A 25,752-nucleotide genomic window follows, 5' to 3' on the forward strand; every position below is an offset into this window, starting at 1 on the left:
GACTTCCGAAGTCAAAGCGATAGAAGAAACTATTTACATAAGAAATTCGGACCACCCACGAGGCTTCCGTACTCATTCGGTTCAGGCTTGCCAACGCTCCGCGGGCGCTAGGCCTCGCTCTTCCAGGATTCAGACCACGTGGCTCTCGTACCGACGAGTGTACAGTACTTCAACAAAACACTCGCGAAAAGGCTTAGCATGTTGAAAAGTTCAAACACGCTACAGCAACTGTAGCCTCTCTCAAGAAAGCACACCGCCGACACTAGCGATCAAAATCCACGCTAGGACTACGCTTCGGTTGAAACATCTCGAACCGAGCAAAACTGTTAAAATTATCGTCCAATGCCCCAAGAGGTCCACGTTGGGCAGCCAGATGTGAGGTCTCACACATGCTCTTGGGACAAAGGAACGACAACACAGTAGTGCAAACAATCAAAAGGGCATTTATTGCACCTTTCATACACTAATACACACTAGCCGAATTACAACCAATAGAACATTCACATGGGCGCCCGACAAATCAAGGAAGTCCGACTCACCGCGACCGGATAGCGAGCGAATATGTTCGCCCCATGCTATGACACCATCGCCTAGTCGTTCACGTGTAGAGTCACACGAACGGTGGCGCGCTCGAACAATCCGTGTTCGTCCATACCGGTGTCCTGCTCTTAGCCTCGCGCGATGGTCGCGAGAAGCGAGACGGCGCGTGCGTGTTGGCCGCCGATCCCAAACCAAAGAGAGAGCACCTTCGACCTTTTTCTCCCAAGTCACCCCACCGTTCGGTGGGGTTAGCATCGTGACACTCGCGCCATCTCTCACAACGCGCCGCAACCACAACGACCACCGCCAGCACTTAGCCACGCGGTGAAGCCGTACCACAGGAGATGCATGAGAGTCGCGCATCCCCACAATACCTTTATGCCTCACAACTTCAAGTGTACCAGAGAGCTTGAAGAACGCCAACATTATACTAATCCGTAAGAAGGAAGACGTTAAAGAATTGAAGAATTATAGACCCATTAGCTTGCTTTCAGTATTGTATAAAATATTCACCAAGATAATTTCCAATAGAATCAGGGCAACACTTGACTTCAGCCAACCAAGAGCTGGCTGGCTTCAGGAAGGGATATTCTACGATGGATCATATCCATGTCATCACTCAGGTAATCAAGAAATCTGCGGAGTACAATCAACCTCTCTATATGGCTTTCATAGATTATGAAAAGGCATTTGATTCAGTAGAGATACCAGCAGTCATAGAGGCATTGCATAATCAAGGAGTACAGGAGGCATACGTGAATATCTTAGCAAATATCTACAAGGATTCCACAGTTACCTTGGTTCTCCACAAGAAAAGTACAAAGTTACCTATCATGAAAGGGGTCAGGCAAGGAGACACAATCTCTCCAATGCTATTCACTGCATGCGTACAAGAAGTATTCAAGCTCGTAGACTGGAAAGGTTTAGGAGTGAGGATCAGCGGCGAATATCTCAACAACCTTCAGTTGTTGAGATATTGTCCTATTCAGCAACAATGGAGACGAATTACAGCAAATGATTGAGGACCTTAATCGAGAAAGTGTAAGAATTGGGTTGAAGATGAATATGCAGAAGACAAAAGATAATGTTCAATAGCCTGGCAAGGGAACAAGAATTCAGGATCACCAGTCAGCCTCTAGAGTCTGTAAAGGAGTACGTTTATCTAGTTCAATTACTCACAGGGGACCCTGATCATGAGAAAGAAATTCACAGAAAAATAAAATTGGGTTGGAGTGCATACGGCAAGCATTGCCAAATCCTGACTGGGAGCTTACCACTGTCGTTGAAAAGAAAAGTGTACAATCATTGCATTCTACCAGTGGTAACATATGTGGCAGAAACTTGGAGATTAACAAAGAAGCTCGATAACAAGTTAAGGACCGCACAAAGAGCAATGGAACGAAAAATCTTAGGACTAACGTTAAGAGACAGAAAGAGAGCGGTGTGGATCAGAGAACAAACGGGGATAGCCGATATTCTAGTTGACATTAAGCGGAAGAAATGTAGCTGGGCAGGCCATGTAATGTGTAGGATGGATAACCGATGGACTATTAGGGTTACAGAATGGATACCAAGAGAAGGGAAGCGCAGTCGAGGTCGGCAGAAAACCAGATGGGGTGATGAAGTTAGGAAATTTACAGGCGCAAGTTGGAATACGCTAGCGCAAGACAGGGGTAATTGGAGATCGCAGGGAGAGGCCTTCGTCCTGCAGTGGACATAAAAAAAATATATATATATATATAGGCTGATGATGATGATGATGATGACACAAATGCCTCTTCGCAGTGCGTGTTTCGACTAATCATCCAATGCGGAAGGCGCAGCCCCGCAAAAAAAAGAGACAGGGCTCGATGTCACAGTTTGTTCCTCGGCTCTGGTATAGGAGACGGCAATAAGGGCACACCGCGTGGGAACACTACTAGAGGCAGAGGGAGAGAGAGTCTCCGTTGGCAGTGACACTCACCTCCTGGCGGCATATGCTGGTAAAAGGACAGTTAATTTCTGCCATCTCCTCCAATAATGAACCATCTTGAAAAATTATTTTGGTGAAACCTTCCTTAGATGGTGTTTTGCAGCTTCTTTTGTGTATAACCAAATTATGCGACGGGGCCTGGTGAGGGACCCTTTAAAACACACCTTGCATCATATTGCAGCCAAGTAACAAATACAGTAGACTTTTGTTAATTTAACTCCGGCTAATTTGATTTTCAGTTTAATTATATCCCAACAGAGGGTCGCAGCTGCTGCCTATACATTTCTATGGGCTAAAGCTTTCGTTATTTCAATTCTGAAATTTGCCCTGGCCAGATTATTCGAACTTAACTAGTCGGCAAAAATGTACTTGACCCAAATGGTGACTCAACTTGCGTCCCCAATGGCTGCAGCGTCTGTATTGGCAGTTCTAGGAGACAGTGATTGTGTTGAAGACACATTATTTCCTGCCAAAAGCTGTTTTCAGCTTTCTCCAGGAAGATTTTCAAGCAAGAATTGCAGCTCACAATGAATGATTACTGTATTAACCCATTTCTAGCATGCCGGCTTTTTTTTTTCTAATAGGTCCAAATATTGCGTGCGTGATGCAATCGGATACCAAAACGCATTCACGGCCTTCACAACAACCTACCATCAGAGCCAGCGTCTTTGCCATTGTCATCACAAGATGGCAATTTGGCAATTAAACAAGTTCTCATACAGGATGGCAGTGACAATGCAGGGTTTTAGTATTTTGTCTACAAAAGCTCATTAAAAAGATATTTTACATGCTGAGCTAACAGCGACCAAATCATGTCATGTGTTCTCAGAATTCTGGAGACTTGCATTCATCATAGGACAAACTAATTAAAACGGTTGATGTAGGCGTGGGCCACAATCCTGTTTGCAATTGTCCCAGAGTTATTGTGGATCTTAAACACACAATAGACTTTACGGAGGACTACATGTTGTGGTCCATACACAGTGATAAAGCGCTGTTTGAGAGTCAAGACTACGGGCATCAAGCGTAAATTTCCATTCCCTGTGAAGGTAAACTTCGTTAGTTCCAACTTTCGTCTGGTTGCTAGAATTGGAGGCAGGCTACATTTTACATTTTTTTTTACTGGATGTGCATTAGATTTCTACTTTGTTTAGGTTTAATGTCATTTCTACATTATTTTTCTACATTGAACCTATAGAAACTTGGTGTGTGTTAGATTTTGGGGTGTGTTAAAATTTGGCAAATACTTCGAAATGAAGTGGCAGTGTATTTAAGCATTTGTTCTGCCTCTTTAATTTAGCCTGCCGAATAATTCAATCAATTTCATTGGTTCCATCCAACTCGAATTAACGCTAGTCGACTGTATGGGATTTTGTTTTTATTTCTCCAAGGCCAACCACCAAGGATCTGAGTAGTGGAAACAGCCAACCGTGAACCATGTGCAATATTTTTTACCTAGCTTTTCCATGTGTCTCAGATACATAGCAATGCAAGATGATGCAACCGCTGGAGCAGAGCAAGACTTACGAGCGTCAACTTTTTCTTCAGCTTGCACTGCTCAGGGGTGGTAATAGGGAGCTTATAATTAGCAGTGTGCTAATGTTTGAAGTGTCATATAGTTCGAAATAGTATTGCCTATTTAATTTGATGCACACTGAACTTGCACTATTTGAAATATTCCAATTATTTTGCCAGTCAAAACTTACAAACACCAGCCCACAGTTGTCAGCACTCGACGCACAGAGCATTAGCACTGTAAGCAGGGTGCGACTCATTTTGTGCAAAAAAATGAGATGGCTTAGTCCTTCATGCTACAATCAAAAGCAGCTTTTCTATTCGTTTTTGTAGGTCTATATGCTCGGCAGGCTGGCAGTGGACTTCACTCCTGAGTACTCAGGAGTACAGAGCAGTGAAGGGAAAGCACACCCCATAAGGGTGTGATTCAGTGAGTGTCTTGCAAGACTGCTGAAGCAGCACCAATTTAAACTTAAAAAGTAGCACATAAATGATATCGATGAGAAGGGCAGAACAGGCACTAACCTTCAACTATCTTTATTTAGTACCTGTTTAGCTGGCAGCTGTCCTTCTCATTTGTGTCTACGTTGTGCTATTCCCGAGTGTAAGTTAGTGTACGAACTAGCCCGACAACACATATTAGCAGCACAAATCTTCATGTAAACGTAAGACAACTGGTACAGCAAATGTTTTGAACCAGTGCTTTAAATAGAATAAAAATTTAACATCTAAAAATGCTCCTTTTGTGTTATGAAAGCATACTGCCATGGTCGTAAACTCTCTCTTTTAACAATATAATTGAGAAATTGTGCACTGTTTGAAAAACATTTGTGAAGTTGTGCCATAATAATTATAGAGTTGTCATAAAAATGCTGTTCTACTTCACAGAAGTTTTTAACTTCTTCAGAAAAGTGTAAATTTTATGCTGTGCAAAAATACCTGTGTGGATGTACATTGCTGCAGTGGTGGAAGAAGAACTGGAAGCCGCTGTGTTGACAGAAAGTCAAAAACCCCTTTGTTGTCTCTGGATGGAGCGAAGGTTCACTCACAGGGGACCCCAGCGGAGCAATAGTGTTGTTGGCACATTAGTGGAACCAGCTGAGGGCACTGGTCCCATCGACCTTTCTGACTCAAAACGGTAAGCCTGCCCATTTTTCTTTTGGTATCTGCCTTTCTTTTTTTTTTTTTTACCCAGCTTTTCTTCTCCCTTCCATTATGTTGTTTATGGCTTGGCTGGTATGCAGGTACAACCTAGTCAGGGCTCAGCTGGAGGACAGGCTTCCCGAGTCACAGAAGCTGGTGCTACGTGTTAAGTGGTCAAAGGAAGGACCCAATGCTGAGGAGAATATTGAGTATTTTGATGAGCTAAGCACTACACTTAGCCGGGACCTGAAAGCCATGGTGGACACTGTTGGTGAAGAAGATGCAAGTGATGAAACAACTCGACCATGCCGAGGTGTGTTCTTACAGCATATGTGCAACTATATATTTCTCATTACTTATTTTTGATGCAATTACTTTTATTTAATGCATTGTTGGTCTACATTATTTTTAACATCACTTTAGGGGCACAGTTCATGGTACTTGGTCACATTATGTGTACTCAGGTTTTTAGAGTACAATTCAGTGTAAATGTAAGTCAGTATGATATTATTCTGCTTTATTTTGGGTGTTGCGTTGTAAATCAAAGTGTGGCCAAAATTTGGTTTAGGGTTAACCAACTTGGAGATATCATTTACTGATCATTTTATTTACTGCTCTGTCCATCTCGCCAAATTCATGCAGTTTTACTTATACCATCACTATGCTACCTGGAGTATTTGGCTTGAGTTTAAATTATTTTAACGATGTTCTTTTCATTGCATCGTGTTAATCTTAAATAGAAAAAAAAATCCTTACTGCTTCCAAATAGTGGCACATCTGGTTCTCTAATTGTACTGCAGTTTTTGTACTACCATTTGAGGCCTTTAATTTTATTATAGATCAAGGGTCCCCAAACTTTCATACATTCAAACCAATCTTTCATACATTGAAACCCCTTTTTAGCTTACTTGTGCATGGTTCATGATGAGAGGTCACTGCAAAGAATCATCAATTATAAGATGTAAACTGCATTTCGCATTAAAAGACACCACTTCATGAATCTTCTCCAGCAGGTAGTAATTGAATGTGGTGCATATGCATGGAGTTGCAGGCAGTCAAAAATTGTGCTTTAAATTTCCACTGTGCTCCCACTCCTCCTTCGACAGCATTCGCGCGTGGAGGCTACAGCAAAATAGGGCACTGCTTACCATGCTCTGTCGGCTATACATTGCCATGATGTGATTTTTATTGTTGTTTTATTAATAAAATTACAGCTACCATTACTTTAATGAGTATGATTCGCTGAACTGAGAGGTTGTTACTCACCTTATAATTAGGTATATTGCATATGCTCCTTCACAGAGCAGCGTTAAAGTTTCATACATTGCTTTTCATAGCTAATTCAGGTGCCAATTTCCTGCTTCTGCCAAAAAGACAACTGTGTTTTTCGCGTGCCGCTAGCAGCGATGCATTCGAACATGAAATTGCATGCAATTTCATACTAATGCATGTGTGTATCTCTTGCCGTTTATGTCATTTCATTTTCATGAAAGCTCAAGTAGCTGTTGCCGGCACCTTTTAGTAACACATGTAGTAGTGCTGCCTCACCAGTGCTGTTACTCTCAAATGGATACTGTAGATACTGGCAGCCCAGTGTGCTCTAAGCATCTTTTTTTGAGCTCGGCATCATGTGGCAGCTGATATAAAACTCTCACATCACTGTCAGTACCTTTGCTACAAGCAAAATTTATAGCAGCATGACAATTTCACATGCACTTTGGGCACCATAACGGTTAAGCATGTTTTATTTAATTCACAGTAACAATAAACAAGATAAACATAGTGTTCATGCTGCACATGGCAAGACAGCAAACCTTGAATAACCAGTGATAGCAAGCACCTAAGCCTACATTTAAATGAGATGCTTGCAGAGAATTCACAGGCTTGAATTAAACATTCAATTAAACTTATTTTAGCAATGACACAATCTTGCACTATGGAAGCAGCAGCATAGCTCAAGTAGATGGCATTAGCTTAAGACCACAAGTGCAAAATTTAAATTCTTTGATATGCTTTTATGCAATAGCCTTTTATAATTTTTCATTGGTAATCTACTAATATGAGGAATGGTAGCATTGCTAATGATTTTATTGCTTCTGCCAAAGCTGATATTTCTCACAACACATTCAGGAATCGTCAATCTTATAATAACCCTATTGCACAATTTAGGCGATAGAAGGATAGCGAGTGTTTTGAAGAGGTTCAGGAAGTTACGAGTCATCTTTAGAGCAACATTGTATGTTCACTGCTGCGTGCAAGCTAGTGTATTTGGCTGAGATGTTCACAACAACATTGTCTCTTGCATTACGTTTTATGTACCATGTACAAAAGTGTTGGAGGGCCCTTTTAAGCAAGCGTTCAATGATTGGTTGAGGACCATTTATGGTCAGTCTCAATTTACCTTCAACCTTAATTTAAAGAAGCTATTTTTGCAGACAGCAGCTTCATTAAATGGAGGTTTTTATATTTTAATAGTGCCTATAATTCTTTGAACTCATATGGCACTGTTGTTGGCTAGAATGTTGTGAATGAGCAATGTTGTGAATGAGTAAATTAAATTTCAGCAGAAATATGTGCTCTTATTGCTCAATTGAAATGTTCATACCCAATTTTTATAGCCACCTAAACTAGACTATAATTAAAGCAGCCTTCATAGTGTTACAGTACATACAAACGTAGGAAAAAACAAGAAGGGACAGTACAAAGTACTAGTACTTTCAACTAATACTACGTAGTTCTTTTGAGGGCAGCTCACCCATTTATGCCAAGGACCCATAAATATAAGATAACATGACAGAAGTAAAAGAAAATACTCGCATGCAGTGTCAATGCACCATCAAGTGCATTGACATCAAGAAAGGAACATGTGTACTAGGGTTGTGCAAATATTCGAAACATTCGAATAACAAATTGAATTCGTACTCTGGTACTTTCGCTTTGCTTTTAAAGCAGCCAATTTGTTTAAAAAACATTTTGTTTAAATTTATGTCCGACTTGCTTAGATGGTGACAAAACAGCACCTTGAATACTATAGTCGCTGCTAGATAGGAGCTTATTTCATTAAACAGTCACAAATTAACACCACAAATACTGTATAGTCACTGGTGTATAGGAGCTTATTTCAGTGCATAGCGTTCTGATATTCTTTTATTTGTGGCTGAAATTTATTAATATTTTAAGTAAGATTTTGGTGTAACTTGAGCAGCACTGCATTGAAGGAAGTTGTCTTATTATTTGCAAGCGATTCTAAAAGTATTTGACTCGTGTTTGTTCCAGTTTCAAAAATTATTATTCGGCCACCTTTACCAGGATTCTTCTGTACTGTATAACTGTTGCAAGATCATTTAGCCTTAGAACTGCCCTCCGAGGAACAAATTGATGAATTTGACCAAGGTTAGTTTGTCATGAGGAGATACCCAAATAGTGCTAAAAAGACAAGGATGAACATAGTAACGACAACATGCGTCGCTAATCAAAGCCATCCATATTAAAAATTTATCAGGTGAGTGCATGAGCACAGCTGCAGTATCAATCACCAAAAGAATTGGCTTATTTAAATCAGTCATGTATGTTTGGCATCTTTGACATAATCTCACATCCCAGTTGGCATGCGCAAGAGATTCATACAAAATAAGGTATGTTTCTCAAAATTGTGGGGGTCTTCCCCAACCTGTAGCGCTTATAATCGCAGCTACGTAAGTTCAGGCGAATAAGGCAACAAGCGAGTCAACTCAACAACGTTTATTGCTGTGGGCAATAAAACACACTTGCAGAGGGAAGTCCGCTCTGTATAATAAGTAATAAAATAGGCTTGCCTCGTCGCGTGTAGTAGTCACGCAAACGAGGTCACTCACGGGTTTCAGCGGGTAAATCCGTATCGGCAGGTAGGTCAAGCGAGGTCAGAGAGACCCGGGGGTCACTCGGTCGCGCTCTTTTATATCTTTTTACCTTTCCCCGAGGGGAGTGTCCTCCTCGCCCGCCGAATACTTTCCCTCTTCCCGCGCGGGCGCGCGCGTCGCGAGAGGCGAGCAAGAACCGGGAGAGGGCAAAGTGCATTTCTCCCGTGTCCGCCCGGCTCCCGCGGCGCGCGTTGTGCGCGCACGAGATGTCCGCCCGGCAACCGCCGCGTGCGCTCCGTTCGCAAGCGACGGGCGAGCGCCCGCGGGAGAAGGTGGCAGCGTGTGTCCCCACAAAATAAACAGTTGAAAGAAAATAGCGTCATGTGTGGTCGTTCTTGTCTATCCTTGTCTATTCTTGTCTTTTTAGCACTATATTTGATATCTCAAATTAATGAAAGCCATGTGTTTACTTACTGCATCGGAATGCACAATGGCTACAATGGCCACATTGTGTTGAACCTATCGTAATTAAATATTTGAAGGCCAAAAGTGCCCTCAAAACAGTGTTGGTTTAAACTGGGATTGGCAAGTTCTTTGTCAGTAGATATTTTTCACTGAAGACTTGAAAGTGAAAAGCCTAATTATAGTGTGGCTTTCATTCATTTTACTTTCTAATAAGCATGTTCCATGCCTCTAATAAGCATGTTCTAAGCAAGTTCCCTACATATTCCACTTCAATATATGTTGCTGAAAGTGCAACCACTCAGGGAGCAAAATAAATTACTTGTTCATGTAGACACCTCGATATATGTTGCTAGAAGTACAACCACTCAGGGAGAAAAATAAATTACTTGTGTATGTAGACACCTCTCCAGCCCTCCCCTTTTTCAGCGTTTGGTTTTATATGCAGGTGGTGGCCAAATACACCATGGGGTTTTAGCAATCATTTTCTCTAGAAGACATTTTCTCTAGAAGACATGCATTGCACACAGCTCTCTTTTCTCTATGTTGTGCAGGAATAGAGCAGCAGCTATATGTGGAGCTGGTGCAGCAGGCGCAGACGTGCCTGTCTCTTTCGGAGACCTTGATAGGACGAACAGAGAAGCTTGTTCAGCTGGAGAAGTATCTTAGGAGCAAGCTGCACCATCCGATTGTTTTGCATGGTGCCAGAGGCAGTGGCAAGAGCACTCTGCTTGCCAAAGTGGCTCAGATGTGCGAGACCTGGGTGCCTGATGCACCTGTCATTGTGCGTTTTGTGGGCACTTCACCTGATTCAGACACCCAGCAGCAGCTACTGCGAAGCATTTGTGAGCAGTGCTGTGCACTCTATGGAATGCACACAATATTCGCATCCAAGGTGTGAACTGGTTTCCTCTAGCTGGATTTCTTGAGATGCATGTGCAAAATTCATGGGTGTGAATATTATTCACACTGAAAATTGAATACTACCATAAAATACCGCGGAAGCGCCCACTCCACTTTCACTGAAAATTGGGTTAATCTAGATATGTGCACTTGTCCGGTCGAAGCAGTAAAAACTAAGATGGCGGCCAATGAAAAACTTCATTGTCACTCTGCATAATCTTCACCCCCATCAGTCTTTCCCTTTCCATCGCAAGGAAGCAAATATCCCTGTCATCGCCCCCCTAGTGGTCTCGTATAATTTCAAAATTTTCAAAATTCTGAAGTTTTGGAAACGTTAATACTGGGCGCTTAGGCGAAACTGGGTGCTTCCGCAGTATTTACGCTAATTTATTATGCTTGTGTATTTCTCTTGATGAAGAAAATTATGAGAAAAAAACAACACAAAAATGCGGGGCTCTTGGATGTGGTAATGCGGCATCTATAATAAGAGTTCATTTACAAATTGCCTGTTAATCCAACTGGTTAAGCCTGTGGCACTGCTGAATTATTTTAGCACTCTCTTTGTCATTTATATACCAAGCATTATTATTGTTGTTGTTGTTGTTGTTGTTGTTATTATTATTATTATTATTATTATTATTATTATTATTATTATTATTATTATTATTATTATTATTTCCAATGATATGCAATACGTATTCTGCCTATATGTAGACATATTCCAGAGTTCATTTCCTGTGATTCTGTGCAAGTGTAGATAAGCACGTTGTATGTTTAACTCACTTTCAAGCCTGCCTCGTTTATTCTTCTGGTCTGTTCTGCTACACATGAGTTGTTTTTCTCGTATTTGTTCCTCTGTTTGATATTGTTTTGTCTACCTCATTTGCTTCTCTGTATTTTGGTAGTATTTATATTGTGTTTTGTGCATTAGTTCTTAGTGCACCAGTAGAAAGGTTGCATAGCTGTTTCTGGGCACCAAAACAAATGTTTGAATTATTATTATTATTATTATTATTATTATTATTATTATTATTATTATTATTATTATTATTATTATTATTATCTTAACATAACTTTTTTTAATCACCTGTGGCAGATAGCACTATTCTACTGTCAGAGGTACATTACTCAAGGAGACAGACATTAATGGCAATAGAAATTACAGTGAATATTTAGCTGATTACTACATTTCACTAAATAACTTAGAGCTAATCACCTTAGGTCACATGTTGTAGTTGATGACTTGAAGCCTGCACATTCTCAGGGCACATCCACATGGAATGAATTTGAAATTTGTGCATTTTTAGATAAATGCCATCAAACTTGCACCAGAATGCATTGTTGATCCAGTTGCTTTTTAACAAACTGACTTCTTAAGCAGTGCAGAACAAATGTAACTGGAACATCAGTTCATTTGGTTGTACTATTTGGGAACACATCTCAGAACTAGTGTCCCCCTCAGAGTTTCTTAGAAGAAGATAGGTATATCTTGTGGGCTTATCGGCTCTGATTCGTAAGTTGAAATGTGTGCCCTAAAGTGATTAGTTAAAAGGTTAAGTGGTGCCATTTTGTTAGTTAATTATGTATTTAGATTTCTTGTGCAAGTAATGTCTGCTTTTTGAGTAATCTAGCTCATGGAGTAGAACTGTACGATCTGTCATGTTTCTTTTTTTCTTCTTTTTAAAATTTTGTTGTTATTAAAAAAATACTTCGTATATGTTCACCAAAGACTGGACTGTAATTTTGTGATTTCATGTTAATAAATAAATATTTTTGGCTCATTAAAGTAAACTCTTAGCTACTTTTTTTTCATCACTTATCAGGCATGAAGATTATATCCTTGTTAATAGTTAGCCCTCGACATTCTCACTGTCACATGTGTCTTCACCTATTCATAACAAGCATATTTTACAAAGGCATCCAGAAAGTGTCAGTATTTATTCATATTACCGCACAGGCTCCAGTGGAGCATTGCGTAGGGGGGGTTACAGAAAAAAGGCATGTACATAATAAGTAAAGCTAATCTTCGCAGTGAATACAAAGGAACTGCATGAAAGAGAAAAATTGCTGTGCACTTGAGTGTAGCATGAAGCTACAAAGAAAACCAATGTAGGTGTCTCGGGAAAAAAAAAGCTTCGCAGCTAAAGAAAAATTTCTCATGGTCTGGGGACCACGAGAAATCGATGCTATTGTTTATTTTTTATGCATACCAGCAAAACAGCAGAGCCTCGTCAAGTAAATACTTGTCCAGCGCATGAGTGTCCTGAAAATCTGTTAGATGTGTTCTGCCACATTGATTTGTTGACCCTTACACTTTTACTCTTAATTGTTTTCTTTTAGAGCATTGCTGAGCAGCGGGAGGTACTAGGAGTTCTCTTGGACAAGGTGTCATCTCATAGGCCTCTCATCATCCTCCTTGACGGATTGGACCAGGTGACCAAGCATAGTGCTTACACCTTTGACTGGCTGCCATCTGAATTGCCTCCCTATGTCAAGGTTGTACTTACAGTCCGCGATGGAAGCAAAGAACTCGAGGACCTCAAGGTGAAACACTGCAGTGTTCGATGACTTGCACTTCTTGCTTGGCAGATTTAATTCTGCTCATCTAAAGCAATAGTGTTGTGAAATGATTCACTTTTATTCTGAAGCCATCAATATTCCAGAAGTGTATTATGCAAAATGTTAACAAGATTTTGAGCAAAACTTGGCCATTGTCAAATAGGCAAAAAAAAAAAAAAAGAGAATAATAGCAAATTAAATGAGACTTCACCCGAACAAGCTTTGTTTTACATGATTGCAGAACCAGTGCTCCACGCAATAAACAGTAGATAACAAACAGAACAAAGACATGGCTGCAAGTTTTGCACAGAAGCTCATGCTGTGGATTCCTTTAAAAACAGAACTGAAAAGCACACTGAACACTATGCAAAAGCAAATCAGTATGAAAGGTCACAAAATAAATCATGAATTGCAAGAATGCACAGAAAGGTCATGTATAAACTGCTGATTTTGAGATGATTAATAAGCAGCTGTTTAAACAATCATCGACAACTTTGTTTGGTAAATTGTTCCACTCTGCGATGGCGCATACAGTCAAACCTGGATATATCGAACCCACATATAACAAATTATTGCATAAAACAAACAGCAGTAAAATCCCCTTGAAAAGTGTTGTATAAACGTTTTATTTTATATATCGAATTACCTATATATCAAACTTTTTTTGTGATCCCCTTCAGATTCGGTATATCTGGGTTCGGCTGTAGTAAAAAATTATTTATTAAAAGAAGATATTGAACCATGCAAGTGCTGGATACTGCAAGAGTTAAAACGGCGACGAGATGTACAGGTTGGCCGGTTAAGGAGTTTTCATGTTATTGTGGGAAGTTTTAGTACAGTCTGGAAAAAAAGAGCTGTGCAATTTTTCGGCGGAATAACAATGTTTCAAGTCCTAGGGATGATTTAATCGTGCTAGCACTTCCATGACAGCTGTACCTAAAAATGATGAATCTGGCAGCATGATTTTGTATTGATTCTGAAGTGTTAATTAAAGGGACGCTAAAGAGAAACCGGAAGTGGAGCTTAAATGGTAGATTATCCTTTCACGATCACAGCCATACCATTCTTACTGCAAACAGATGTTTAATAAGCGAGAAAATAGCGAAAAACTGAAGGATAGGTGCTGACGCCCCTTCGAAATTCCCGCACTACACGTTCGTGACGTCGGAGATTACAAATGCAGGCCGGACACGATTGGTCGAGAGCGATTTATCGCTGTTAATAAAGCGCAAAATGAAATACACCTTAAACGTACATAAACAGCATTTGCCAACTTTTTAAACTGTTTCAAGCGAGGAAGTACAAGTTTAGCACAAAATTGAATAAATAAGAAAAAATGGCATGGAGATACATGCGACCGTGATAGTTTCGTAGTTTCATTTTTGGTCAATGCATCGTTGCGCGCGCCTGTTCCGCTCTACGGTGTTTGGTTGCATGTTGCGTGGCTTGAAAAACGTTGACTTCGCGGGAAACAGCCAGAAAATGCCTCGTGTGTGTAGTGTTGAGGGCTGTATAAATGGCCCAAGGCGCTTGCTCAGGGGCAGCGGCAGTGTTGACTCGATTGTGTCCTTTCATGTGGTGTCGCGCGGAGAGCCCCGGCTCCCCGGCGTTCGTAATGGCTCAGTGCTCTGCCGATGATAAAATGGCAAAACAGCCAGAGAAACCGATGGTGTGCTCTCTGCATTTCTCGCCCTCGGATTATGTGTATAATCTTGCCCTCGGAAAGTATCTTGGCGTGCCCCAGAGGCCAGTCCTTTCTCGAGCAGCTGTTACCTCAATGCGGCCTTCATCAAACCCCCTACCGGTGCGCCTGCAGCAGCAAACTGGCGGCTCGGTGAGTGCTGAATGTCATTAAATAAAGCCACGAAATAACCATACCGAGTATGTGCGCAACTTTCTACGCTTGTTCTGTCGGGAACATCGTCGCCTGGCGAACCGGACGCTTCGCCTTCCGTCGACGAAAACGGAGCTCTGCTTTCGCCGGCGCGGCTGGCGGCTCACCGCCATCGCACGCGGAAACACCTACCGCTCGAGCACGGAGGATCATTTCGCGCTCCGTTTCACTGATTATCACTGAAATGCAGTCCTGCTTCCCTGGCGAGCTCTTCGTTGCAAGGTTCAGCGGCAGCAACGGTATCCATCGCGGCGAACGCAAACCCAGCGACCATGCATGCAGCCATGATGCATCCAGCATCAAGCTGCAAGCGATGACGCAAGCGATGACGTATCATGGCGCATTCTGATTCGCTGAGAGCAATGAAATCTGTGACGACACTGCTTCAGCGCCAAATCTGGGGTGAAGGAAATTGAGGAAGAGATATTTGGGTCTTTGTTTACGAATTTCTCCGCTAATAACTCATATTTTTGCACCCAACAAAAAATTCATGCATTCCTGAATGTCCGTCTTTTATTCCAGCTGAACTTCCTGTTTCTTTTTAGTGTCCCTTTAAGCAAGCTTTGTGGGAGCTCAAGATAGCTGAGGCATATTTGAGTTTACTTTGAATAAAACTTTCGTTGGCTAGATTTAGTGTGAACAAGGAGTATAGTGGTATAGTATGTCTGACGTAGCCAAGCTATTTGGAAGTGTCAGCCACCAATTTCATTACTTGATCGGACCAGGACAACTTGCTATTGATAATGATACCAAGGTGTCGATATAATTCAACGTTAGATATGGTTGTTGAGTTTAAAGAGAATGGGTAATCTTTTTAGGAGTGTTTAAAAAATATCTTAATGAATTTACATTTGGAGTTGTTGAGTTTCATAATATAATTGGAACACCAGGTTTCTATTGTATGTAAGACTTTTTGAAGTACTGCTTGGTAGGTCTGGGCTGTAATGCAACAATAAAGTATGCAGTCGTCTGAAAAGAGTCAGGTGGACAGTGAAATGCCGTTGGGAAGGTCATTTATGAAAATGAGAAAGAGAAGGGGACCGAGGACAGAACCTTGCAGTACTCCACATTGTCAATGGCTGAGGGATGAGTTCCAACGACTGTGTGCGGTGAACTATTCGTAAAGAAACAGCAGATTCATGACATTGTGAGAGGTTCAAGACTCGGGCATGAAAGTTTAGCCAAAAGTCGCCAACGGGGGACCTTAGTCGAAGGCCTTGGCAAAGTCTAGACAAATGATGTCGGTTTGAAATGTTGAGTTCAAGGTTAAATAAAGATCGGTAATAAATTCAAAGAAGGAATGTTGACTAAGATGGGATGCTTTATTCAAGAGTATATTATATGTTCAAGTGTTACCAAAGCATCCACAAACAGCATTTTGATGGCTCGATGAATTGCTTTCTTTGTGTTCTTTGCTAACTTGCTGATCAAACTCGGGTTGACCCCACCTTTGACAGTGATTTTTATATGCATAAGCATTTCTATGCTTACTGAATGAGGAAACCAGTCCGTCTGTCCAACTGTCACGTAAAACGAATCGTTATATAAAAAAACAAAATATTCGAAAGGAAAAACGTTGGCAGTGATGAGTTTCTAACCTACGACCCAACACTCAGAAGGCAGGTGTCGTACCCACTGGGCTAAACACCCATGCTTGCAGAAGGTGAATATATCAGAACCATATGAATGTGTTGCACCCAGCAGTACAAAACAAACGTCCAAGAAGAAAAGTTTCTGTGAAGGCTTTCTTGAAAAATTTGGTGATGCTGAAATAAAATCCATCTCTAGGACCACAAGTAGACCCGACTTAGAGCATTGTAGACATCAGGAAAATTCAGATTTTGTGAAAATTTAGTGCCAAAAATGCCACATCCCTGATGCGTTTCGATGGTCGCGGGATGTACCTGCCGTTGGGACGTTCCTTCATAGGCCAAAATACAACTGATCTCTGAGGGCTCATGCGCTTCACGTCATGCAACACACAGAGATAAGCAGTTAATGAGTTGACAAGGATGATAAGGAGTGATGAGCGGTTATATGGGGTCTCATTATGGTTGATAAGGGTTCAACACGAATGGATAAGGTGCTAAAGAGAGGTAAGGCTTATCATGGTCGGAGCAATACCAATAAGGTTGATAAGGACCAATAAGGGTTCAACACGAATGGATAAGGTACTAAAGAGCGATAAGGCTTATCATGGTCGGAGCAATACCGATAAGGTTGATAAGGACCAATAAGGGTTCATAAGGGCCTGATCAAGTCCGATAAGATTTGCAAGGACTGATAAGAGTTGATAAGGACAGATAATTTATACTGTTCGGATCAAGTTTGATAAGATTGATAATGACACTGGGCTGCATGGAGATGAGCAAGTGGCACAATGCTTACGGATACTTAGACAACTGCAGTGAAGTTTCTGTTGTAAATATTTTTTATCAGTCTTTTAAGATTCTCACAATTGTTAACGGTGCAATAGGTACAATATCACGCTCTTCACAGTGCCAATTTCTACTTCTGCGAGCGTTACTGTTACCATTACTGTTACATTACCTATGTTACTGTAAAACTGTGATTGGTGGCAATAGGGTTTGCACGAATTTGGAATTTTAACCTTATTAAGAAATTTGATAATGAGCATGGCGGTACTAGCAGCGTGCGTAACGTTTCACCGCCTCATTAGTTGCAGATGTGCCCAATATTTTTGGGTACAAATGCGTTACAGCTTAAACCACTTCTAACGTAATCGTTTATAGTACAGAGCTGGCTGTAATGCGGCCTTTTCTCACTCCTGTTTACCCTCCCATAGAACTCCATGTATATGCGTACCGCTTACAGTGCAGCCATACGAGATGAAATACCGGTTATAATGGGAAAATACCGGTTACATGGGAAAATCTCGTAGACAAGCACCGTAGCGAGCGTGCTTCTCAACGAGGTGCACCAGCAGATTGGAGGGGAGAGTGACAAAGGCAGTGCATAGGAGGGGGAGACCAGAGTGAACGAAAAAGGAACAAAAAAAGGGAGGGGAGAGAAAAAAGAAGAAAATGGCGGCAGAGCGATGCACCTTTGCTTGGCCACAGCGGTGTGCGCTCTGCACTGAAAACGGCTTCAGTTTATGTGTGCAAGTCGCGATGCGCGTGCGCGATCTTGTCTGCTATCAGATTAAGCGGTGTTCCGCAAATTTAGTTCGAAGTTGTTAGCTTTGTGTCCTACGAGCTTCCGTCGTTCCTAGCAGCACGCACACATACAAACTTGGTAGGCATTTATTTATTTATTAATTTGTACAATACTGCCAGCTGCCTTTTGGCAACCAGGGCAGGGGTGGTTAACAATGAAGTACTAGCATTACATTAGGTACAGGTGCGTACATTCCAGAACAAAAGCGCAAAAAAGAGAAGAAAAAAGTAAAATACAAAGAGCAAAAAAGCATAAAGAAATGTACAAAAAGGTTTTCGAGCTCAAAGTCAAGATCACTTTCAAATAGCAATCTGAAAACATGCGCGTAACGAAGAGCGAAGATTAAATGATAACTGTACGTTACACCAATAAAATGGGAAGAGCTACATGAATTATTGGACAACAAGTGTACTGAAAAAAAGAAAATAGACATGGACAGTAGAAAGACCACATAATGTGCCCCTCTGATATGACAAAAAAAAAAATCGATGCAGCAAATCTGATAGATCACACATGGTCAGGGAGGGCAGCTAAATATGATTCAACGCTATCTAAATTTGTTACTTCTTGTGGCAGTGAATTCCACTCCGCAATAGTTCCGTGGGAAAAACGAAAAGCGGTACGCCGAAGTTCGTGACTGTGGCATTAAAGTAGTCTTTTCGTGCTTATGTCTCATGTGTCTTGATCTGCATGTATGTATCAAATTCCAGTTTTGTCTGATTGTTCACAATATTGTACATCATTTTTAATCGATGCAGTTTACAGCGTGAGTCGAGTGTTGGAAGGCCTGATCAAATTCGGAGTTCACTAACAGATGTATTTCGCTTGTAGGCATAATAAACGAAGCGAAGTGCTTTTCTCTGTACACTTTCGATGAGCGCAATATTTGTCTTAGAATGCGGGTCCCAAACAACATCAGCATGTTCAAGTAATGGTCTTACTAATGACGTGTAAGCGACAAGCTGTGTAGCGTGTTTGAAATGGTGCCTCAGTAACCATAATTTGTATAATGCTGCTGATGCTATTTATTTAATGTGAGGATTCCACTTGAATGTTTTGTGTATGATCACACCGAGATATTTGTATTTGTCAACTTTCCTTATTGCAACATTGTTTATGCTGTACAGTATGTGTGTTCTAACAGATTCCTCTTTCTTGTTAATAACATGTGTTCGCAGTAGTTGCCGCGGCTGATCACCCAAGAAACCAAACTCTGCTTCACACGTGCTGCCGTCAGTTCAGCCGGTGCGCGTGATCACATACCCAATGCTATGTAATCGTCTACGGGTACTAACTTATCAAGGGCGAGGTTTACACGATGGCATGCTGTCCGACACCCCTCCAGCACGCTAGTCGGGAGTCGGTGACCGAAGTTGCGGTTTGGTGCTGAGTCAACGAAACGCATTGCAGTGGCTTTACGGCACTTGGAAAGCGGAGGAACCACCTTGATAATGAGAGTGAGAGCATGGGTGGCATGGGCAACACTCCAGTGGCGGCAGCTTGATCTGCGGTCGCCATGTTTTCGACATAGTGTGCACGCTGATCAGTTTGCGAAATCGAATGAGACACTGCATTAGAAATTTCAGTCGCCATTCTACTTTAGTTCTGTGGAGTTGGTAGTAGTGCCATGGAGAATTTCGAATATTTGAGCAGGTCTGAAAAATTTGTTGGCAACATACTTTTGTCTATGTTTTATTGCTTTGTCTGCTTCATGTGAGAACCGTGGGTTGTCAGAAGTTAACCCTTAAACAGACGCAAACATCCAGGTCGCATGCTTCGACTCTCGGATACGCGCACCTGCTTGGTCTACATGTTTCGCACATGTGCAGCCTTTGAAAAATGATCTATACAGTGTAGACCGCTTATAACGTAAGTCGCCGGAGTCGCGAATATCCGCACTATAAGCGGTACCGCACTATAACCAAAACAACTATTTTATTGCGATAATGGACACTCTAGGCGCATTTCCGCCGTCAATGTCACCGTGCTCTAGGGTCCGTATTTGCTTACTAAATAAATTAACAAGCACGGTGTCACGCACGCACTAGCAAACATGAACACATCTCGCTCGTTGACCGCGGAAAGGAACTGTCAAAACGCTCAAGTGACGAAGTGCGGCGAGCGAATGGACCCTCGTGCTATCATGCCTCTCGCTTCAACGTGACCTATAAGCAGTGAAAACACGGCGCGTGGCAGACTTTCCCCATCGCAGATTGCTTTCAAGATAGGGCCAAGGCGATCGTATCGCCGAAGTGGATCATCGCAGATTACGTCCTGCTTCGGTCCACTGAAACCATTCCGCATTGCTTTGTTGGCGAAAATCCTCTCCTTCTGTATGCGCCAGTCCTGAATGCAAGTTTTGGATTCTCCGAACGCCCTTGATGCGGCCCGATTTCCGTCCGTCTCCGCACACATGATAACTTTCCTTTTAAATGCGGCATCATGATGAACTCGGTACTTCATGCTGATAGAGCAGACGCAGAGCACATGTAGTGCAGCACATGGAGGAAGCTATGGTAGCTAGGCTCGACGCCCGTGCGAGGCGGCCGTTTTGAAATGCCGACGGCTATATGGTAACGCAGATTTAGGGTCGTACTCGATTCTAACGCGCACACAATTTTTGGACCTATTTTATCGGAAAAAAAGTGCGCGTTAGATTCGAGTAAATACGATATTTGTGGCTTGAGGGGAGCGTTTGCCGTCTAGATTGACTGCCGTACTTCCAGGCAGCCACACTATAACCGGTGTTTCGTGTCCCGCAAGTGCAGTATAAGCGATATGCGTATATATAGAGTGCTATGGGAAAATTAACGGGAGTCTGAAAAGACCGTATTATATCCGGTCCTGCACTATAAGCGGTTACGTTATAAGTGGTCTATACTGTACTATGATGATTCATTTGTGTGTGTGCTTTATAGTAATACAGTGTAGACCGCTTATAACGTAAGTCGCTGGAGTCGCGAATATCTGCACTATAAGCGGTACCGCACTATAACCAAAACAACAATTTTCAAGCACTGCACGTATGCAAAACATGTAGACCAAGCGTATAGACACGCTTTGTACTATCGCACGCACATCCCGATTACGTTTTCGCCAGTGAGCTGGCAAAAACATAATCGCGATGTAGCCGGTGCTCTTCAAGCTCGACAGCTTTGCACCGAGTCAAAACGAAACAACTCTTTGCCACAACCGCTGCGGAAAAAACCGTGACCGCTATCGACACGATTACGAACGGCGACTTTGCGGTGCTGAAGGCACGCGCCCGACGCACGCACCGAGTCTGGACGAACTAACTACCATTCGCAGCAACAACTGCAGTCGAAACCGCGGTCGCTATCTATGCGATCATCGATGGTGACTATGCAGTTTTCGAGGCACGCGGCCGACGCGCGTACCGAGTAAAAACGAAACTACTGTTCGCCGCAACCGCTGCGGAGAAAACCGCGGCCAACGTGGTGTTATACGCGGCGGTAAACGCAAGAATTCCGGCTTTAAAGACACAAATAAGCTCGAAGCGTTCCGGCGTTGCTGTCATTCACGTGCAACTTCAACTGATGGCTGTGGCGATGCGGACACCGCCGCTTCGTTTCGGTTTGACGCTAGCGCCATTCTTCCTCTTTTGCGTTGCACATTCGCGGCGCTCCTCGCTCACCGAGCTCCGAAAGTAGTCCAGATTAACCAATGTGCGGCCAAATAAGTCTGAATTAACGAGAGTTTGATTGCATTGAATAATGCATACGCCGGCCGGCAGCACGCATCTTGTTGAGAAGCGTGCTCGCTGCCGCCCTTGTCGGCAAGATTTTTCCGTGGAAGCCGCATTGTAACCGGTATTTCGTCTCACACGGCTGCAGTGTAAGCAGTATGCGTATACACATGGAGTGCTATGGGAAAATTAACGGGAGTCTGAAAAGACCGTATTATATCCGGTCCTGCACTATAAGCGGTTACGTTATAAGTTGTCTATACTGTAGTGTAGTACTGCTTATAGTGCGGATATTCGCGACTACGGTGACTTGCTCTATAAGCGATCTATGCTTTATATTGAGGTGCTGCTAGCACTCAAAAAGAATAAAAATTTGCTTGTTATTTTGAAATACTATTAAATGTTCTGAAATTCATAGTATAGTTGTAGGGGTTCGGGCTAACTTGCACGGAACCGGCTAGCTAAGGTCTAAGGAGACACATAGCTGGTCCGCACTCCGCAGCACACACAAAGGGGCACCGCGGCAGGTTCGTGGACTCACCGGCAAGGCGTAGACAATGACTCCAGCCATGGTACAAATGAATGGGGGTTATACCCAGTTATGTACAAAATGCTGTACAAGACAGGGTTCAGCACTAGGGTGGCAGTCGCAGACTACAGGTGAGAGCTCCCGGGAAGTCCGCTCTGCCACACAGGCTCTTCCGAGCTAGGTTTGCCACACAAAGGGGGCCGCCTTGCTCAGAGATGCTGAAAAGAGGGCTAGAGGGGCGCACAGCGTAACGCGAGCCACGCGTGCAAGCAGCAGGCTCTGTGTCGCAGCGGCGCCAGCTTTCACGGGGACTGTACGCTATCCACAGTAAGGCTGGAATGGCGTCTCCTCAGCGATCGTACTAGCGAATGGCCCAAGTGGCGCGTGAACCAGAGAAGGGGGTCCAAAGGGGTCCCCACATAGTATACTAAAATATTTTTCTATTAAAAGAAAAGGCTGGTGATTTCTCAAATCTTTGTTAATCTGAAGATGTTCTAATATGAAATTTGTAGTAGTGAGATTTCGCATAAGCTTGAACAATTCATTTGCTGCTGTTTTGTGTCTCATTCCAGGCTAAACTCAAGAATCAGGAGCAATGCTTTATAGACTTGGGACCCTGTGGTGTAGAGCACTGCAAGAACATTTTCCACAAATCTTTGGAAAGACGTAGCAGAACTGTGAGTGCTAAGCAATTGGAAAGTGTCAGTGCATCATTACAGCAGTCACCAAGCCCTCTATTTGCCACACTTCTAGCAAGTGCTGTGTCACACTGGCATGGAACAGATGAACCCTCTATATTTCACTCTGAAGCTGAAGTGGTGTCTTTCCTTCATGATCAACTAAAGAAGGAGGTGCATCCCAAAGTGACATCCCTAGTATTGGGACTACTGAGTGCCTCACGCCACGGACTTTCTGACAAAGAAATTATTGATGTGGTCTCCTCAAATGAATCCCTGCTTGCGGAAATGCATCTCGTGCATCGCAAGAGGCTACTGACACGATGCCCATTTGCTGTCTGGGCCTTGGTGCGAGTGGGCTTGGACAATTTTCTAAGGGTCAGGGTTGTGGAGGGTTATGTGCTCAACACATGGTGTAGTGATTCATTTCGGACGTTGTGCACAGAACACTGCCCAAGTTTGGAGGCTACTCATGTGTGCACACTGGCACTGTTCGACTATTTTCAGTCTGTCTCAAGCATGGATGTCTCTTCAGTTACAAGTGCAACTGAAGCAGATAAGGGGAGCCAGTGTGTTCTCCCCCATGTCCCCAAAAATGCTGTTTTTTCGTACCGGCGAAAACATAATGAGCTGCCTTTCTACTGTCTCCATCTCAACTGTCTGGCACGTGAAAATCTGGCAAGTGTTGATACACTTTTGTCAAGACTTCAAGTGGCTAATGGCCCAGCTGGTGACAATGCACCTGTAAAATGCAGTGACAGTAGTGACAGCAGTGAAGCTCTCGGACAGATTGTTCGGAGCCAATTTCTGCTGAATCCTGAGTGGCTACAGATAAAGGTCTGCTGCTGTGACCCCTACTTTCTGCTTGAAGAGCTCGACATGTTCCTGAAATTGAATCCTGCTGACACAGAGTGTGCTATGCTTCGGGAACTGGTCCAGTTGTCCAGCTATGCATTGCGCTATGATGGAAGGCAATTTGCAGCGCATGTAACAGCACGGTTTCGGAAGATAATTGCCAGCGAAGCATCCGATCTAAAGTTTCCCCATCTAAAGAACCTCTATGAAATGGCACGTCGGTTTCCCTCTTTGGTGCCAGTAAGCGATTATCTGCGCGAACCATCCAAGGAGCCAGCATCAACAGTTTCACATGAAGAGGAGAAGGGCCGAACATTGGGGCAGCTATACACCATCAAAGGTGATGCAAGTCACATGGTGTCGCTCAACCGCAGTGACCTGCTAGTGTGGGATGTGTTTGGTGAGAGCATCGTACGGCGCCTTACCGGCTTGTCGGAGCCCCGGGACCTCAAAATGGTGGACCGCTTCCGTGCCTTAGTGCTCTGCAATCGGGAACTTAAGGTATGTGCAGAAAAGGTTGTGTAGCCACCTGATCCTCTGTACCATTATTTAATTGCATTCTACTGCAAAAAAGCTCTGCCAAGAAGTTTCAAGTCTAAACGAGATACATAGGTCAGTCTTTCATGCCTGCTTGAATAAAGAAAAATCTTTACAAGACTTCCTTTGACACCAGTATGAAGGGACATTACAAAGTCTGTTATTTGGAAAGTTCAGCTCAACAGAACTTAACTTCATCAATTTAAAACTAAACAAAGGTCCCTGAACCACTGTATGCTTCTGTTAATCCTGAAATTGGCCTTCACCAGATAATTCAAACTTGGCTAGCCAGCACGCATCACCTGACCCCAATCGTTACCCCAATGGCTGCAGCGTCTGTCTTGGCAGAGCTAGGAAACAGTGAATGCATAAAAGACACATTATCTCGCTCAAAAACCGCCTTCTTTTTCTGCAGATTCTCATTCTGTCTGCATTTTTCTCCAGGAAGATTGGTGTGAAATTTTTCTGATAGTTACGATTGGATGTGAAACAAAAACTCGATCAGAGCCAGCGTCATTGCTGTTGTCATAGCAAAATGGCAGCAAAACATGTTTTCGCGTAAGATGATGACAATGATGTGCTGCTTTCAGGCTTTGATTACAAAAACTCATTAAAAGTTAAACTATTTTACATGCTATGCTAGTGGCAGCAGAGTCGCATCACATGTTTTCGGAACTTCGGATACTTGCGTGCATTGCAGGATGAACTGGCAAAGTGTTTAGCCTAGGCATGGTTCACTATCCCATTTGCAATTGTAGTGAAGTGGTCCTTAGATAGTGATAAAGTACTCTCTGAAACTGGTGATGATAGATTTAAGTGCAAATAAATATTTGTTCTGTGAAGGTAAACTCTGCTGGTTTCATTTTCTTTGTAATCACCATAATTGGAGGCATGCTGCTTTTATTTTCGATTAAAAACAACCAAAAATAAGCTGCACATTTTGTTTGGATGCACATTGTTTCGTACTGTTAACTTGCAAAATTCTGATGGAGGTGGAATGTAAAATTGCTTGTGTACTGTGCTTTGGGTACACGTTAAAGAACCCCAGGTTGTCGAAAAATAATCCGGAGCCCTCCACTACGGCGTCCCTTGTAACCCGTTGTTCAGTTTTGTGAGGTTAACCCTCACAATTTAATTTAATTATGAACCAACAAAAACTGGTATGCATTAGAATCGCTTAAATACTACCAAATAAAGCATCAATATATTTGGATGTTTTTCTGCCTCTCAATTAATTGACCAGCTGGATAATTTGATTAATTCCATTGGTCTCATCAATATCGAATTATCGGAAATTGACTATATTTATTACATCAGCGTATTCAACTTACCAGAGTTCATCTTAAAAGAGGCCTTCTGTATTTTGCAGTTTTAACTGCTTTTGGGCCCACCCAATATTTCAACTCATTTCATCCTAGTTTGTACTAAGAAAAGGCAGTTTCAT

At 42.5% G+C, this 25,752-nt stretch overlaps 1 protein-coding gene across 10 annotated transcripts in view; it reads left to right on the forward strand.

Annotated features, from left to right (window-relative positions):
• Positions 1–25,752, forward strand: part of LOC119434441 (NACHT and WD repeat domain-containing protein 2) — a 118,624-nt gene that overhangs the window by 37,057 nt on the left and 55,815 nt on the right. For all 10 annotated transcript variants that reach the window (XR_007468243.1, XR_007468241.1, XR_007468247.1 and 7 more), the window contains exons 6-10: positions 4,991–5,165; positions 5,272–5,483; positions 10,026–10,366; positions 12,715–12,918; positions 22,812–24,272. Coding sequence is in view for 5 of the 10 variants with exons in the window: in XM_049671962.1 (XP_049527919.1) it covers positions 4,991–5,165; positions 5,272–5,483; positions 10,026–10,366; positions 12,715–12,918; positions 22,812–24,272 (2,393 nt within the window). In the remaining 5 variants the exon portion in view is untranslated. The remainder of the gene's footprint in view (positions 1–4,990; positions 5,166–5,271; positions 5,484–10,025; positions 10,367–12,714; positions 12,919–22,811; positions 24,273–25,752) is intronic.

Source organism: Dermacentor silvarum, chromosome 1, assembly GCF_013339745.2.
Source record: "Dermacentor silvarum isolate Dsil-2018 chromosome 1, BIME_Dsil_1.4, whole genome shotgun sequence".
NCBI classification, from domain to species: domain Eukaryota; kingdom Metazoa; phylum Arthropoda; class Arachnida; order Ixodida; family Ixodidae; genus Dermacentor; species Dermacentor silvarum.